The sequence below is a fragment of the Sminthopsis crassicaudata genome, chromosome 4 (genome assembly GCF_048593235.1).
Source record: "Sminthopsis crassicaudata isolate SCR6 chromosome 4, ASM4859323v1, whole genome shotgun sequence".
Lineage (NCBI taxonomy): Eukaryota > Metazoa > Chordata > Mammalia > Dasyuromorphia > Dasyuridae > Sminthopsis > Sminthopsis crassicaudata.
The window spans coordinates 261,414,309-261,434,106 of NC_133620.1; the positions used below are offsets into that span (position 1 = coordinate 261,414,309).

Here is a 19,798-nt window from a genome sequence, read left to right on the forward strand (position 1 = left end):
AAGTTACCCTTCTCCATTATTTTAAAGACTCAGGGAGTAAGTAGGAAATGATGTTCCATTATCTCCTTGCAGACGTGTTGAGGGTGATTCATTTAAGAATGAACTCCATGGGTTTTCAATACTTGATTCATTCTTTTTATACTGCCTTGCTATTGCATTTCATGATATGTTTTTAATAAATATGTGTGAGAATAATATTAAATGCTATTTTTTAAGTGTTGTTGTTATTTTTTTTAACCTAAGGAGTAAAAGTGAAGGAAACCATTAATATAAATTAATGAGTATGATGGATTCTGTGCTAGAGAAACATCAAAATCATGACCTTGTTTCAGTTACTTACAAAAGTAAGTCAGCAGATAAATAAAAGTGTTTTTCTTATGTTCTAATTGAAAATTAATTGGAAATGTTTACATACCCAAAATTTTTCTTTTCTTCCTTGTGCTCCTCTGAGTACTCCCCATCTAGATAAAGGATTTTTCAAAAAAAAAAGAAAAAGAAAAGAAAAGGAAGAACTGTTAGACTTCTTAAAACTTAATGAGTAGTATGCATCCTAAAATAACAAGTTTTTGAATTTTTCAATTTTTTTAAGTCCTGTATAACCTTATGACTCTCCCCATTTTCTTCCAAAGATCTCCTCGTAGTGAATCTCAAAAAATTATTACATTTATCAGAATGAATTATTTCCAAATTATGGTCAATTCACCAAATATTCATTTACTAGCTAGATGGCTAAGCTACCTGGAGTCAGGAAGAGTTGAATTCAAACATGGCATCAGACTTTCATTAGTTGTCTGGACAAATAATTTAACCAATATGACATTTGGTAAATCAATAACAGCATTGGATTTGTTTTGTTTTTCATGAAATGATTGACCTCAAATCAGCAACCTCCAATATCACGTATATCTTTTAATCTGTGATCATAAGAAGTCATATTTTCCATATAATAGCACCTTTTCATAGGCACTGCACAATTCTTTAATAATAAACCTTATATTCGTAGATGTACTTGCAAAAAGGAAGAATATATATATATATATATATATATATATATATATATATATATATATATATTTGTGGTTTATGATGTATGTATACATGTATGTGAGTGCATTTATATAAGTGTGTGTATATATGTAAATATTATTTTTAAGGTCCTGTACATTTTTACCATTTTATTTCTAATATCCAAAAACTTTCCTTTAGACATAATTATGTTGGATTAAAGTATTGACTATCCTCATATAAAACTAAATTATCCCTAGATATATAGCATATTCTCACACTTTAACTTGATATGAATTAATTTCAACAAGAGAGAAGTATCTGTGCCATATGTTTAATAGATCAGGGTCAAGTGGTTTCCTAGGAAGGATACACTTTCCAGGATGGCCTTGAACATCAATGGGCTAACATGCCAATATTTTTGAATTGTGTTTTTTTGGGGAAGGAATAAAAGGCTAGATAATTGAAGGGAATGTGGGAGGATCCTAAGAGGTAATTTATGTCAATGGCATATAGAACATGAACTTGACTGTGTGAGTTGGACATCTTTTCCACTTTGTCTTTATTTGTCTGACTAGATGATTAAGCATAATTCTTGGGTAACATGAGTCCAGGCTTGAAAATAACCTTATGAATGTAACAAGTATGGAAGTTTTGGAGCCTACTAAATCAGAGCTGAACAGTAGCCTTGGTAAGAATTTCAGGGAAATATCCCAATGCTTTTGGAGAAGATGCAAACTTGGCCTGGTACTAGAAATTATTTGTAGAGTCAAAATATAATTTACAATTGCTAATTATCAACTCAAAAACTAAAATACAGGTACTTTTAAAAGTATCAATCTAATATTATATTTGTTGTTAATGTTATCACATTTTAATTTTTCTTACAATTAATATGCACATGTAAATGTCTTCTTTTTTATTTTTTATAAATTTTTTAATAAAATGTCTGTCCTATGCTTGATTTATATTACTCATTGTCTAATATATATTATAACCTACCATTTCTTTTACTTACCCTTTTTGGGAAGCCTAAATGTTAGCCCGTCTTAACTTTAAATAATATGTTCCTGGAATTCCAGGGTCAGTGTTCAAAGATACAATGATTATCATAAAAAGTAACACATTTTCCATATTCTTGAAGTCCAGGGTTTCCAAGACTGAATAGAGTCTGAACAGTGTATGTGGGTGAAGAACATAAGGATGTCCTGGTGGAAATGAAATTATCACAATACCCCAAATGCTACAGATAGAGAAGTTTTACATATGAATGTTTTTGTGTGTGGATGTACATACATATACATATATATGTACATATATATGTATACATACATATAAAATTATGACATACCTAAAATATAGTACAAACTATATGTATATTTTAGTACACACAAATAGACACATAGATACATAGATAGATAATGTTCTAAAAATTGGCAGTTAATTGTTACTTTTCTTGTTCTTATTGCTCTGGGTTGCAGTCTCAGGGTGAAGAAGAGTAAACCCAGAGGGGTAGGGGCTCTTGTCTTAGTTTCAAGGAAGAGTACTTGAGGTCATTTGCTAGGGCATATGAACACTGGTCTACATTGGAGTTAAAAAAAAAAAAAAAAAAAAAAGCACTGGTACTTGGAGTTATAGGAGAAAAGTGACCTGACTTACAAGGAACAAAAACACTTTGGGCCACAGGCAAAGATCACAGTTAAGGGATAGTGAAGAGTAGCTATGGAGGGTCCTCAAAAAACAGAGTACAGACTAGTTCCTCAGATCAAAACACCTTGAAAGAACTGAAAACTTTTAGACTCCCTTCCCCTCCACCACTTCCTTGAACAAGCTCTGAAAACAGTAGCACAAAACCCCCGAAATTTGGGATAGTATCCCCTTCACCTAAGCAGCAGAACAAATCTTTAAAATAAAGTTTGATTTTTTTAAAAGTCTGAGAAAAATGGGTAAACAACAAAAAAAGAATTTGACTATAGAAAGCTACTATGATGAAGAAAAGATTAAGAAAAAAACTCAGGGAAAATAACATAAAACCAAACCTCTGAACAGAGTCTGATGAAATGAACACTTTCCAGCTCAAGAAAGAGGAAGAACTTCAAAAATGGTCAGTCTCACTGGAGTAAAATGGGTGTTCAGCTCAGTTCAGATGGTGTACAGGAAAGTCAATAAGAGGGTCTAAATCACAGCAGATCAGCAGCTGAGGCCCTTAATCCCAGCTCCTTGAGGAACAGATTGGTGGACCAGACTCAAGTCCCAGCTCAGAAAGCAAATTTCCAGCTAGGGAAACTAAGCAGTTTTTTGGAGAGACCAGATGGAGCTATTTCTTTCTTGTGCTCCTGCTCTCCTATTACTTCCACTGAGAGGATGACTGAATAAAGACAGAACATCTGCACCTCCTGGTTGATCTGTCTCTGTGGGATCTGGGTTAGTTCCCAAAGATTGGTAAGTGTGGCATAGCCGTGCCACTGATGGGTGGGCAGTTAGAGTAGCTCTGTGAGGCTACTAGATTTCAATCATTTCAATGGGAAAAAATATATAACTAAAGAGAAAATTTGATCTCCAAATAAAGGACTCAAGAGAAGCATAAAAAAGTAAACATGGGGAGAAATTACATATCTATATCTATATATGTAATTATAGATATATAGTTAAATGTTAAACTATTTCCATTCCTAAATCAGAAAATGATATCTGTAATTCCTGAAAACTGTAAAACTGTATCTTTTATTGAGGCAGTTAGAGGGTATATACATGAATGGAGAGTGTAGGTATGAATGGACTTATGTGATGATAGCAGAGAAAAAGATATTAAGGGATGGAAAAAAAAAAGATTGTACTAGGAGAAGAGGAAAGAAGTGATAAAATGGTACAAAGTAGATAACATGAAGAGGCATAAAACTTTTATTACAATAGAGGGAAAGATGAAAGAGGGGTGAGTATTATCTGAAGCTTAATATCATCAGTTGTAGCTCAAACAGGAAACAACAATTACTCAATTGGGTATAAAAATTTAGCTTGCTCTATAAGGACATACCAAGAGAAAGAGAAAAGAAAAAGGCAAGATAGAAGGTAGGGCAGAACTACTGGGAAAAAAGAGTAAGAGAAGTGAGGAGAGATGATAGAAAGGAAGGCAGCTTGAGAGCAGAGTGAGATAAAAACAAAACACTACTAAAGAGGGACAAGGCTCAAAGAGAAAATAAACATGTACAAGGGGGAAAAAAAACTAGCATGGAGAGAAATACAGAATTGGTAATCATAACTTTATCTCTGAATTGGATACAAGTCTCTTATAAAATGGAAGTAAGTAATAGAGAGAATTGAAAAACAAGTATATTAAAAAACAAAATAATACAATATGTTATTTGCAGGAAACACATTTGAAACAGAGATAAATACAGAGTACAGCTAAAAGACTGGAACAGACTTTATTTTGCTTCAGCTGAAGTATAAAAAAAAAGCGGGGAAAGCAATTCTGATCTTACATAAAGCAAAAATAAAAAATACATGTAATTAAAAGAGATAAGGAAGGAAACTATATCTTGTTAAAGGGTACCAAAAACAATGAATTGATATTATATGTATATGTACCAAGTGGTAGGGCATCCAAATTTTTAGAGAAATTTAGCCAGTTGTAGGAAGAAATAGACAGAAAAACTACATTAGTGGGGGACCTCAAACTCCCTCTTTCGTAATTGGATAAATTTATACACTAAATGAACAAAAAAGAAACTAATGAGTTTAATAGAATTCTAGAAAACTTAGATATATATCTCTGGAGAAAATTGAATAAAGACAAAAAGGAATGCAGTTTTTCCTCAGCAATACATGGCACTTACACAAAAATTGACCATATATTAGTCATGGTCATTAGTCATTAGTCAATTTCAATCAAATACAGACAGGCAAAAATAGGAAATGCTTCATTTTCAGATCACAATACAATAAAATTATATTCAGTAAAGGGCCAGGAAAAGATAAAAATCAATTGCAAATCAATCTAATTCTTCAGACTATATGATCAAACAACAGAAGATGATAAAGCCATACCTATATGTTACATAAGTTTGTCTTTTATAAAGTAAATGTACAAAGCACTAACTCCATTTTAGAGAAAATTAATAGAAACAAGTAATAAAGAAACAGCACCAAAGCCAAACAGTTTAGAATATATCGATATTATCTATCTCAGGGGAAAATAAATATAATAAGCAACTATTAGAGCTTTTAAAAGTACATTTGGTGCTCATTCCAAAGTATGAAGAAGCATTTTTATTCTAAACAAAACTTAAGGGGAAAAGGAAATAGTAAGAAAATGTGAGAATAAATCAGAGAAAAAAAATTATTTTGCTAAATTTGGGAATCTGGTATTGAACTTCTGATGATTATTTGCAAAAAAAAGTCCATTCATAAAAGTAATTTTTGCAATGTAGCACTATTAATTAATGAGAGGAAAATAAAGAAAGAAACATGATTTTTTGCTAAAAAGGAACAATTCACCATGAATCTACTGTTAAAACTAATGAAAATATACTTATAGAAAATTTTACATATTTTCTACAATGCTATTATTTCAGTTGTCTCCTTAGAGTATACCTAGAACTAGTACTATGGGAGGTATGGGAGAAGAATAATGAGGAAAAAATTTTCATAGACATATAAAATTCAAAATTGTTGGATTTTTAATAAATGTTTATGTGAAAAAATTCTTCAAAACATTATACTAGATTTATGAGATAAATTTTCTTTAAAAAACCTCAGAAGACAATAAAATTAAAATAGTTACATGAAAATTTTCAAAGAAAAATGTGAATTTAACACAACTTCCCACTCTAAATATAATGAATGGAAGATTTTTTAAAAGATTTTTTAAAAACAAATAGAGAATAAATTGGGAAAAAGAAAGAGGAATTTAAGAAAATTTGAAAAGATTGCTAGCATGGTAAAAGACACACACATGGAAAAAAAAATTGAAGAAAATAATACCTTTTTTAAGTAAAAGGGGCCCAAAAGTTCACTAAAGAGAAAATAAAATTTGTGAAGTGGAAAAAAAATGTACAAAAGTCTACTGAAGAAAATAATTCCTCAAAAATTAGAATTGAGCAAGTGAAAGTTAATAATTCTATGAGACATCAATAAATAGTAAAACAAACTCAAAAGAATGAAAAAAGGTAGAAAACATGTGACATCTCATTGTTGAAAAAAGACAAAACTTAACCAGAAAATAGGTCAAAGGGAAATAATTTAAGAATTGTTAGACTACTTGAAAGCTAATAAAAAAGCCCTAGTAATGACTTCAAAAAATTTATCCAGAAAAAAATTTGTTTTCTTTATTATTTTTTTCTCTTTGTGATCCAATTTTTATTGTGCAGCCTGATAATTGTGGGAATATGTATAGAAGAATTGCACAGGTTAACATATATTAGATTACTTAGCCCCAATGCTATATAAACTATTTGAAAAAATGGGTAATAAAGGAATCCTACCAAATTCTTTGGTAGTACATAGTACTGATACCTAAATCAGGTAGTTGAAAACAGAGAAGAAAAATTACAGATTAATCTCCCTAATGAATATTGATACTAAAGTATTAAATAAAATATTAGTAAAAAGACTATAGAATATCATTCCCAATTTAATACACCATGACCAAGTAGGATTTACACCAGGAATGCAGGGGTAGTTCAATATTAGGAAAAGTAATAGTATAATTGACCACATCAGTAACCACATTAACAAAAAACATATAATCATCTCACTAGATGCTGAAAAAGCATTTGATAAAATCCAACATCCATTCCTATTAAAAAACACTTGGAAGTATAGAAATAAATGGACTTTTTTCTTAAAATGGTATCTACTTAAAACCATCAGTAAGCATCATATGCAATAGTTATAAACTGGAACCATTCCCCAAAAATCAGGAGTGAAATAAGGTTACCCACTATCACCATTACTATTGAATATTGTGTTAGAAATGCTAGCTTTGGCAATAAGAGATGAAAAAAGAGATTAAAGGAATTAGAATAGGTAATGAGAAAACGAAATTATCACTCTTTGCTGATGATATGATAGTATATTTGGAGAACCCTAGAGATTCTAGTAAAAATCTATTAGAAATAATCCACAACTTTAGCAAGGTTGCAGGATACAAAATAAATCCACATAAGTCATCAGCATTTTAATACATCACTAACAAAATCCAACAGCAAGAAATATAAAGAGAAATTCCATTTAAAATAACTGTCAATAATATAAAATATAAAATATTTGGGAATCTATCTGCCAAGGGAAAAATCAGGAATTATAAGAACAAAATTACTTTACACACACACACACACACACACACACACACACACACACACACACAAAAATCAGATCTAAACAATTGGGGGGAAAAAAATTAAGTGCTCCTGGATAGGTCGAGCGAATATAATAAAGATGACAATACTCACTCAACTAAATTAAATATTTAGTGCTATACCAATCAGACTCCCAAGAAACTATTTTAATGATCTAGAAAAAAATACAATAAAATTCATCTGGAAGAACAAAAGGTCAAGAATTTCAAGGGAGCTAATGAAAAAAAAAAAAAAATCAAATGAAGGTGGCCTAGCTGTACCTGATCTAAAACTATATTACAAAGCAGTGGTCACCAAAACTATTTGGTTTTGTCTAAGAAATAGTTTAAGTGATCAGTTGAATAGGTTAAGTTCACGGGACAAAATATTCAATAACTATAACAATCTAGTGTTTGACAAACTCAAAGACCCCAGCTTTTGGGATAAGAATGCACTATTTGACAAAAAGTCAACAAGATTATAAATAAATTAGAAGAATATAGTATAGTTTACATCTCAGACCTGTGGAAGAGGAAGGAATTTGTTACCAAAGAAGAACTAGATATCATTATTGATCACAAAATAGAAAATTTTGATTATTCCAAGTTAAAAAACTTTTGTACAAACAAAATTAATGGAGACAAGAATAAAAGGGAAGCAATAAACGGGGAAAACATCTTTATAGTTAAAGGTTCTAATAAAGCCTCCTTTCAAAATATATAGAGAATTGACTCAAATTTGTGAGAAATCAAGCCATTCTCCAGTTGATAAATGATCAAAGAATATGAGTAGACAATTCTCAGATGAAGAAAATGAAACTATTTATACTCATATAAAAAAGTGTTCCAAAAAATTATGGATCAAAGAAATGCAAATTAAGACAGCTCTAAGGTACAACTACACACCTCTCAGATTGGCTAAGATAGCAGAAAAAGATATTGATGAATGTTGGGGGCAATTTGGGGAAACTGAGACACTGATGCTTTGTTGGTGGAATTGTGAACAGATCCAACCATTCTAGAGAGCAATTTGGAATTATGCTCAAAAAGTTACCAAACAGTGTATACCCTTTCATCCCGCAGTTTTACTACTGGGCCTATATCCCAAGGAGACATTAAAGAGGGGAAAGGGACCTGTATGTGCCAAAATGTTTGTGGCAGTTCTTTTTGTAGTGGCTAGAAACTGGAAAATGAATGGATGCCCATCAATTGGAGAATGGTTGGGTAAATTATGGTATATGAATGTTATGGAAGATTATTATTCTGTAAGAAATGGCCAGCAGGAGGAATACAGAGAGGCTTGGAGAGACATACATGAACTGACGCTAAATGAAATGAGCAGAACCAGGAGATCATTATACACTTCAACAACAATACTATACGAGGATCAATTCTGATGAAGTGGCTTTCTTTAATAATGAGAGAATCCAAATCAGTTCCAATTTATCAGTAATAAACAGAACCAGCTACACCCAGCAAAATGGGAAATGAGTGTGGTCCACACATAGCATTTACACTCTTTCAGGTATTGGTTGCTTGAATTTTTGTTTTTCTTCCCAGATTATTTTTACTTTTTTCTAAATCTGATTTTTCTTGTGTAGTAAGACAACTGTATATACACACATATATTTATAGTTATACACACACACATAAATATATTGTGTTTAACATATACCTTTACATATTTAACATGTTTGTGACTACCTGCTATCTAGGGAAGGGGATAGAGGGAATGAGGGAAAAAGTTGGAACAGAAGTTTTTTCAGGGGTCAATGTTGAAAAATTGCCCATGCATGTGTTTTCTCAATAAAAAAGGTATAATTAAAAAAGAAAATTATTTTGCATGGAATTTCTCTTTGTGTCTCTTGCTGCTGATCATTCCTGGTAATATATACAAATGCTGAGGATTTATTTGGATTTATTTTGTATCCTGCAACTTTGCTAAAGTTGTGAATTGTTTCTGGTAGTTTTTCAGTTGATTCTCTAGGATTCTATAAGTATAGCATCATATCATCTGCACAGGGTGATAATTTGGTTTATTCATTATACACTCTAATTCCTTTAATTTCTTTTTCTTCTCTTATTGCCAAAACTAAAATTGCTAATACAATATTGAATAGTTATGGTGATAGTGAGAAAACTTGTTTCACCCCTTATTGTGTGATGGTTCTAGTTTTTCCCCATTACATATGATTCTTGCTGGTGATTTTAAATAGATGCTACTGATCATTTTATTTATTTATTTATTTATTTATTTATTTTTTATTTTTATTTTTATTTTTTAATTTTATTTATAAATTTTTGACAATATATATGCATGAGCAATTCCTTTCTTTTACAGCACCATCCTTTGCATTCATTCCCCCAGACTATCCCCTCCCTCCCTCCACCCCGCCCTCGACGACAGGCAATCCCATACATCTTACATGTGTTACAATATAACCTAGATACAATATATGTGAGTAAATACCATTTTCTTTTTGCATTTTAAGTATTAGATTCCGAAGGTATAAGTAACCTGGGTAGATAGACAGTAGTGCTAACAATTTACATTCACTTCCCAGTGTTCCTTCTCTGGGTGTAGTTGTTTCTGTCCATCATTGATCAACTGGAAGTGAGTTGGATTTTCTTTATGTTGAAGATTTCCACTTCCATCAGAATATATCTTCATACAGCATTGAAGTGTGCAGCGATCTTCTGGTTCTATTCATTTCACTCAGCATCAGTTGATGTAAGTCTCTCCAAGCCTCTCTGTATTCCTCCTGCTGATCATTTCTTACAGAGCAATAATATTCCATAACCTTCATATACCATAATTTACTCAACCATTCTCCAATTGATGGATATCCATTCATCTTACAGTTTCTAGCCACTACGAAAAGAGCTGCCACAAACATTTTGGCACACACAGGTCCCTTTCCCCTCCTCAGTATTTCTTTGGGATATAAGCCCAATAGCAGCAATACTGGATCAAAGGATATGTACAATTTGATAACTTTTTGAGCATAGTTCCAAATTGCTCTCCAGAATGGCTGGATTCTTTCACAACTCCACCAACAATGTATTAGTGTCCCAGTTTTCCCACATCTCCTCCAACATTCATCATTATTTTTTCCTGTCATCTTAGCCAATCTGACAGGTGTGTAGTGGTATCTCAAAGTTGTCTTAATTTGCATTTCTCTGATCAGTAGTGATTTGGAACACTCTTTCATATGAGTGGATATAATTTCAATTTCATCATCTGAGAATTATCTGTTCATATCCTTTCACCATTTATCAATTGGAGAATGGTTTGATTTCTTATAAATTAGGGTCAGTTCTCTATATATTCTGGAAATGAGACCTTTATCAGAACCTTTAACTTTAAAAATATTTTCCCAATTTGTTACTTCCCTTCTAATCTTGTTTGCATTAGTATTGTTTGTACAGAAACTTTTTAGTTTGATGTAATCAAAATCTTCTATTTTGTGATCAATAATGATCTCTAGTTCTCCTCTGGTCATAAATTCCTTCCTCCTCCATAGGTCTGAGAGATAGACTATTCTCTGTTCTCTAATGTATTTATGATCTCATTCTTTATGCCTAAATCATGGACCCATTTTGATCTTATCTTGGTATATGGTGTTAAGTGTGGATCCATATCTAATTTCTGCAATACTGTTTTCCAGTTTTCCCAACAGTTTTTTTTTTTCCAAATAATGAATTCTTATCTCTAACATTGGTATCTTTGGGTTTGTCAAAGACTAGATTGCTTTAGATGTACCCTTTTTTTCCTTGTATCTAATCTGTTCCACTGATTGACTGGTCTATTTCTTAGCCAATACGAAATGGTTTTGGTGACTGCTACTATATAATATAGCTTTAGACCAGGTACACCTAGACCACCTTCATCTGACATTTTTTTCATTAGTTCCCTTGCAATTCTCGACCTTTTATTCTTCCATATGAATTTTGTTGTTATTTTTTCTAGGTCATTAAAATAGTTTCTTGGGAGTCTGATTGGTATAGCACTAAATAAGTAGATTAGTTTGGGGAGTATTGTCATCTTTATTATATTCGCTCGGCCTATCCAAGAACACTGAATGTCTTTCCAATTATTTAAATCTGACTTTATTTTTGTGGCAAGTGTTTTGTAATTTTTCTCATATAATTCCTGATTTTCCTTTGGTAGATGGATTCCCAAATATTTTATACTCTCAACATTTGTTTGGAATGGAATTTCTCTTTGTATCTCTTGCTGTTGCATTTTGTTGGTGGTATATAAAAATGGTGATAATTTATGTGGATTTATTTTGTATCCTGCCACTTTGCTAAAATTCTGAATTATTTCTAATAGCTTTTTAGCAGAGTATTTGAGGTTCTCTAAGTATACCATTATGTCATCTGTAAAGAGTGATAGTTTGATTTCCTCATTTCCTACTCTAATTCCTTGAATCTCTTTCTCAGCTCTTATTGCCGAGGCTAGCATTTCTAGTACTATATTGAATAGTAATGGTGATAGTGGGCAATCTTGTTTCACTCCTGATCTTACTGGAAAAAGTTCCAGTTTATTTCTATTGTACATTATGCTTACTGACGGTCGTAAATATATGTTCCTGACTATTCTAATAGTCCATTTATTCTCAAGCATTTTTAGTAGGAATGGATGTTGGATTTTATCAAATGCTTTTTCTGCATCTATTGAGATGATCATGTGGTTTTTATTAATTTGATTATTAATATGGTCATATACTAATAGTTTTCCTAATATTAAACCAGCCCTGCATTCCTGGTATAAATCCCACTTGATCATGATGTATTATCCTGGGAATGATTTTATGGAGTCTTTTTGCTAATATCTTATTTAAGATTTTAGCATCAATATTCATTAAGGAAATTGGTCTATAATTTTCTTTCTCAGTTTTCGATCGACCTGGTTTAGGTATCAGTACCATGTCTGTGTCATAAAAGGAGTTTGGTAGGACTCCTTCATCCCCTATTTTTTCAAATAGTTTATATAACATTGGGGCTAATTGTTCTTTAAATGTTTGGTAGAATTCACATGTAAATCCATCTGGTCCTGGGGATTTTTTCCTGGGGAGTTGATTAATAGCTTGTTCTATTTTATTTTATTTTTTTCTGAAATGGGACTATTTAAGCAATTTATCTCATCTTCTGTTAATCTAGGAAGCCTATATTTTTGGAGGAAGTCATACATTTCATTTAAGTTATCAAATGTATTGGCATAAAGTTGGGCAAAGTAACTCCTTATTATTTCTCTAATTTCCTCTTCATTATTGGAAAGATCCCCCTTTTCATTTGTAAGACTAACAATTTGATTTTCCTCTTTCCTTTTTCTGATCAGATTTACCAAACGTTTATCTATTTTATTGGCTTTTTCATAAAACCAACTCTTGGTTTTCTTTATTAATTCAATAGTTTTTTTTTTTTTTTTTTTTACTTTCAATATTATTGATTTCTCCTTTTAATTTTCATATTTCAAGTTTGATTTTTGGTTGGGGGTTTTTAATTTGGTCTTTTTCTAGCTTTTTAAGTTGCAGGCCCAATTTGTTAATCTTCTCTTTCTCTATTTTGTTCAAATAAGCCTCTTAAGATATAAAATTTCCCCTTATTACCTCTTTAGCTGCATCCCTCAGATTTTGGTCATTTTCTTGGGTGAAATTATTAATTGTTTCTATAATTTGCTGTTTCACCCAGTCATTCTTTAAGATGAGATTGTTCACTTTCCAATTACTTTTTGGTCTATTTATCCCTAACTTCTTACTAAATGTAGCTTTTATTGCATTGTGATCTGAGAAGAAGGCATTTATTATTTCTGCCTTCCTACACTTAATTTTGAGATCTTTATGTCCTAATATATGGTCAATTTTTGTATAGGATCCATGAACTGCTGAGAAGAAAGTATATTCCTTTCCATCGCCATTCAGTTTTCTCCAAAGGTCTATCATATCTAGTTTTTCTAATGTTCTATTTACTTTTTAAATTTCTTTCTTATTTGTTTTGTGGTTTGATTTGTCTAAATCTGAGAGTGCAAGATTGAGATCTCTCACTATTATAGTTTTACTGTCTATTTCTTCTTGCAACTCTCTTAACTTTTCCTTTAGAAAGTTAGATGCTATACCACTTGGTGCATATATGTTTAGTATTGATATGGCTTCATTGTTTATGCTACCTTTTAGCAGGATATAATTTCCTTCCTTATCTCTTTTAATTAGATCAACTTCTGCTTTTGCTTGATCTGAGATAAGGATAGCTACCCCTGCTTTTTTGGCTTTACCTGAAGCATAATAGATTCTGCTCCAACCTTTTACCTTTACTCTGTATGTATCTCCCTGCTTTAAGTGTGTTTCCTGTAAACAACATATTGTAGGATTCTGACTTTTGATCCAGTCTGCTAATCGTCTCCGTTTGATGGGAGAGTTCATCCCATTCACATTTACACTTAAAATTACTAATTCTGTATTTCCTGCCATCATATTATCCCCAGATTATGCTTTTTCCCTTGACCTCCCTGTACCCCTTCCCCAATATTTAATTTATAGACCCCACTTGTGACATGCAGCCCTCCCTTTTTTAGTATCCCTCCCCCCCTCCTTCCAAGTCCCTTCCCTTAATTCCCTTTTCCTTTTCCCTTTTCTCCTCCCCCCTTTTAATGAGGTGAAAGAGAATTCTCTGAAAAAAAAATATGTCAATTATTTACTCTTTGAGCCTCTTCTGATGAAAATAAGATTCATACAATGTTTCACCCCCTCTCAAAATTCCCTCAGATGTGGTATATTTTTCTATGCCTCTTCCTGGGATGTTATTTCCCTCTTTTTATCACTCCTTCCCCTTTTTCTGATACTATCCCCTTCCCTTTCTACCCCCCCTTTTTTATATCAGTAAAATCAAATTATCCATGCGGACTTTCTATATATCCACAACAGAGATACAGTTTTCAAGAGTTCTGTTTACCTTTTTCTGTTTCTCTTCAGTCTTGTGGATGTAGATCAAATTTTTTAAGTCTGTTTTTTTTTTTCTTAGAAACAAATGGAATTCCTCTGTTTCATTGAATGACCATCTTCTTCCATGGAAGAAAATACTAAACTTAGCTGGGTAGTTTATTCTTGGTTGCAATCCTTGATCTTTTGCCTTTCGGAATATCAGGTACCAGGCCCTTCGATCTTTTAATGTGGAGGCAGCCAGATCTTGAGTGACCCTTATTGTGGCCCCTTGATATTTGAATTTCTTTTTTCTATCTGCTTGCAATATTCTTTCCTTTGTGTGGTAATTATGCAGCATAGACACAATGTTCTGTGGAGTTCTTTTTTTAGGGTCTTTTTCAGAAGGTGTTCTATGAATTCTTTCCACACCTAATTTCCCTTCTGTTTCTATTATCTCTGGACAGCTCTCTTTGATGATTTCTTGTAAAATAGAATCTAGGCTCTTTTTTTGGTCATAGTTTTCGGGAAGTCCAATGATCCTCAGATTATCTCTCCTAGATCTATTTTCCAGGTCTATACATTTTCCCAGTAAGTATTTGATGTTATTCTCCAACTTTCCATTTTTTTTTTTTTTTGTTTGACTGGTTCTTGGGTTCTCAATGAATCATTCATTTCTATTTGTTCCATCCTGATTTTTAATGAATTATTTTCTTCATTCACATCTTTTAGTTCTTTTTTTATATGCCCAATTGAGTTTTTAAATGAATTATTTTGTTCTATTGAATTTTTTTAAAGAATTATTTTCTTTTTCCAATTCAGAAATCCTACTTTCTTGAGACTATTTTATCTTTTCCAAATCAGAAATCCTACTTTCCTATGGTTTTTTAACCTTTTCTAATTCACATGTTTTGTTTCCCTGAATCGCCTGTGAATTCTTTATTTTTTCCAACTCAAATTTCAGAACATTGTTATTCTGTATCATAGCTTCTCTTTCCTTTCCCCATTTTTCTTCAAACTCTCTTAATATTTTAATAGTCTCTTCTAGGAGAGAGTTATGTGATGGGGGGCAGGTATCATTCCCCTTTAGACTGTTATCTGATGACTCTCTGCTATTAACTTCCTTGGGGTTGGATACCTGCTCTTTCTCTGTGTAGAAGGAATCAATAGTTCTCTTTAGCTTTTTACTCATATTTAAAAAATATTTTGGGGTCAGTTCTTGGGGTAAGAAATTATTTATTTATTTCTTTGCCAGCTTTTTCCCAGACCAGATGGATGCAGCGGCTCCTGTGCCTGAGCTAAAAGAGAATTCTGGGAGAGAGTTCACCTCCCCCTCCCTGGAAATGCCTCATGGGTGATTAGTATGGCTGTGGCTGTGCTATGAGGGTTGCCCAGTGGAGGACCCCACTGTGTGTCCTAGAGACTTTCCTGAGGTTTAAGACTGAACAGTAAAGGCAACACAAAGCCCAGCCACTACATCCTGTGGGGCGTGGATATCAGCAGCTGATGTGAAAAGCCCTTGCGCTCAAACTGGAAGTGTCTGCCCAGAAACCGCAGTCCCTATTTCCAAGGTTCCGCTTCTCTGGGACTTCAGTTGCTGAATTCCACAGCCTCCAGCCAAGCCAGGTACTATGTGAATAGTATATTGCTTTGGGCTGTGTCCCCGCTTTTCAATCTCTTAACTACCCCAAGGTGAAACCCTGGACAGGAGATGAAGGCTTCACTGCTGTGCCAAGATCTGTTAGGTCACTTCTGGATTGGGGTGGTTGTAGGATCTGGCTTTATATTTTTAAAGTGGCTTGATTTCTCTTCTGGACTGCTGTTTTATAAGCAGAGAAGAGCTAACAGCCTGTGCCAGATTCTTCTATCTCAGTGGCTTCTCTGATCCCAGAGTTCTTCCTAGCTTGATCGGCACAGTATGCTAGCACCTAACCCTGTCTGTGCTGGCATTTTTTTTTCCTCCCCTGGGAACCGACCTTTTCTGTTGAAACTCCAGATTCTCTTCAGCTGGTAAGTCGTGCTTCCAGTCCTTGTGGTTTCTATCAGTCTAGCGTTATTTTTGAGGCTGATTTAACTAATTGGTATTGAGGGAAGAAAGGAGCTCACAAAAATCATGTGTATCTTTTCCACCATCTTGGCTCTGCCCTCCACTACTGATCATTTTAAGGAAAAGTCCATGTATTTCCATACTCTCAAGTGTTTTTAATAGAAATGGGTATTGGATTTAATCAAATGCTTTATCTGCATCTCCCGAGATAATCATAGTTTTCTTTTTTCTTAATTTTGTTATTGATATAATCAATAACGTTAATAATTTTCATAATATTGAATCAGTCCTACATCCCTAGTCATAGTGTATTATCCTGGGATGATTTTCTGCAATCTCTTTGCTAATATTTTGTTTAAGGTTTTTGCACCAATATTCATTAGGTAAATTGGCCTATAATTTTCTTTCTCTCTTTTCACCCTACATCGTTTAGCTCTCAGCACCATATCTCTGTCATGAAAGGAATTTGGTAATACTCCTTCTTTCCCTATTTTTTTCAAATAATTTATATAGTATTGGAATTAATTGTTTTTTAAATGCTTGGTAGAATACACATGTAAATCCATCTGGCTATGGATTTTTTTATTAGGAAAATTGATTAATAACTTGTTCTATTTCTTTTTTCTAAAATGGGATTACTTAAATAATTTATTTCTTCTTATGTTAACCTGGGCTATCTATATTTTTGTACTTATTCCTCCATTTCACTTAAATCATCAAATTTATTGGCATATAGTTGGACAAAATAACTCCTAATTATTGCTCTACTTTCCTCTTCATTAGAGGAAAGTTCTTCCTTTTCATTTTTAAGACTAAAATTGACTTTTTTCTTTCCTTTTTCTAATCAAATTAAAGGTTTATCTACTTCATTTTTTTCCCATGAAACCAACTCAGTATCATATTTTAATTGTATAGTTTTCTTACTTTCAATTTTATTAATCTTTCTTTTTATTTTTAGAATTTCAAATTTGATATTTAATTGAGGATTTATAATTTGTTCTTTTTCTAGCTTTTTTTAGTTATAAGCCCAACTCATTGATCATCTCTTTCTCTATTTTATGCAAGCAAGCATGTAGAATTATAAAATTTCCCCTTATAACTATTTTGGCTGCATTCCACAAATTTTGGTATGTTATCTAAAATATTGAATGTATCTATGATTTGTTGTTTTATCCAATAATTCTTTAGGATTAGATTATTTAGTTTCTCATTTCTTTTTGGTCTTTTTTTCTCCTGTTCTTTTGTTTGCACTTGATTTTTATTGCATCATGATTTTAAAAAATGCATTTACTATTTCTGCCTTTGTGCATTTGATTTTGAAGGTTTTATGCCTTAATACATGGTCAATTATTGTATAGGTTTCATGAACCACTGAGAAAAAAAAATGTTCTCTTTTCTGTCTCCATTCAAATTTCTCCAATGATCTATCACACCTAATTTTTCTAACATTTTGTTTACCTCCATAACTTATTTCTTATTTATTTTGTGGTTTGATTTATCTAATTCTGAGAGAATAAGGTTGAGATCCCCCACTAGTATAGTTTTGCTGTCTAATTCTTCTTGCAGTTCTCAACTATACCTCTAGGAATTTGGATGTTATACCACTTGATGCATATATGTTTAGTATTGACACTCATTCATAATCTATGATAATCTTTAGTGAGATATAGTTGCTTTTCTTATCTCTTTTCATTAGATCTATTTTTAGCTTTTGCTTGATCTGAGATCAGGTTTTCTATACCTGATTTTTGTTTTTTACTTTAGCTAAATCATAATAATTCTGCTCCAACCTTTTATCTTTACTATGTAGTATCACTCTGCTTTAAATGCGTTTCTAGTAAAAAAAAAAAAAAAAAAAAAAAAAAAAGAAAAAAAAAACATAGTGTAGGATTCTAGTTTTGAAAACAAACAAACAAACAAACAAAAAAACCCAAAACGAAAAAAAAACATAGTGTAGGATTCTAGTTTTGAATCTAGTCTGCTATCCACTTCTTTTTATGGAAGAATTCACCCCATTCACATTCACAGAGAAAATAACTAATCTTATAGAAATAATTATTTCTTGCCATCTTATTTACCCCAAGTTATGCTTTTTCCCCCCTATTCCTATTTCCCTACTCTTATTTTGCTTCTTATAACCACCTCCCTCAGACAGCCCCACCCTTTAGAGCCTCTCACCCTTTCTTAGACTTTTCCCTACTACTTCTGTTTTCCCTTCTATAAGCCTGCCTCTTTATTTTCCCCCTTTCCCTCACATTTCCCTATTGGGTAAGATAAGTTTCTCTCTGAAACTAAATATGTCTGATATTCTTTCTCTCTTTGAGCCAAATCTGATGACAGTATGATTCACACAAAGTTCATGCCCCTCCCTTCTTTCCCTCAATTATAATGGGTCTTCTTTGCCTCTTCATGAGATATATATAATTCCTCTCATTTAACCTCCATTCTACTCCTTTTTTCCAGTACATTTCCCTTTCTAACTCTACTTTGTTTTTTATATTATTATAATATGAACAAATTATACCTACGCTTTCTAAGTATACCCTAACAGAAATGTAGTTCTCAAGAGTTCTTTCTTTTTTACCTGTTTATGCTTCTCTTCAGTTCTATATTTGGAGATCAAATTTTTTTGTTCAGCTCTGGCATTTTCATCATAAATAAATTAAATGCACCTATATCATTGAATGTTCATCTTCCTCTGAAAAATAATGCTCAATTTAGCTGATTAGTTTAATCTTGGCTGTAGTCCAAGTTTCTTTGCCTTTCAGAATATATGATTCCTGGCCCTCCAATCCATGAAGATGGATGCTCCTAAGTCCTAGGAAATCCTAATTGTGGCTCCTTGGCATTTGTATTGTTTATTTCTGTCTGCCTGCAATATTTTTTCCTTTATCTGATAATTCTGAAATTTAGCTACTATATTCATTGGAGTTTTCATTTTGGACATCTTTTAAGAGATGATTGATGAATTATTTTAATGGCTACTTTACCTTCTGAAAGTTCTAAGATATTAGGGCAGCTCTTTATGATTTCCTGAAAGATTATGTCTACGTTCTTTTTTTCATCATGGCTTCCAGTAATCTTTAGATTGTCTTTCCTAGATCTATTTACCAAGTTAGTTGTTTTTCCATGGAGGTATTCCAATTTTTCTTCTATTTTTTTAATTTTTCTTTTTTTTGGGTTATATTTGACTGATTCTTTAAGTCTTATTGAGTCATTCTTCCATTTATTCAATCCTAATTTTTATTGTATTATTTTCTTCAGTTACCTTTTTTAGCTCCTTTTGTATTTGACCAATTCAATTGTTTTGTTCATTGCATTTTTTTTCCATTTCACAAATTATGTTTTTCAATGAATTGGCATCTTTTTTATATCTATTTTGAAAGGACTTATATGCTTTTCCCGTTTCATCATATCTATTTTAAAGGAATTTCTTCAGATAATTACTGTTTTACCTTTTCCATACTCTCTTGCAAAAATCTCATTTAC

General features: G+C 32.3%; 1 protein-coding gene across 2 annotated transcripts in view; it reads right to left on the reverse strand.

The window, feature by feature from the left end:
* The window catches only part of TINAG (tubulointerstitial nephritis antigen), a 190,027-nt gene that overhangs the window by 24,037 nt on the left and 146,192 nt on the right, over positions 1-19,798 (reverse strand). For both annotated transcript variants that reach the window (XM_074310634.1, XM_074310635.1), the window contains exon 10: positions 416-461. In XM_074310634.1, coding sequence (XP_074166735.1) covers positions 416-461 — 46 coding nt within the window. The remainder of the gene's footprint in view (positions 1-415; positions 462-19,798) is intronic.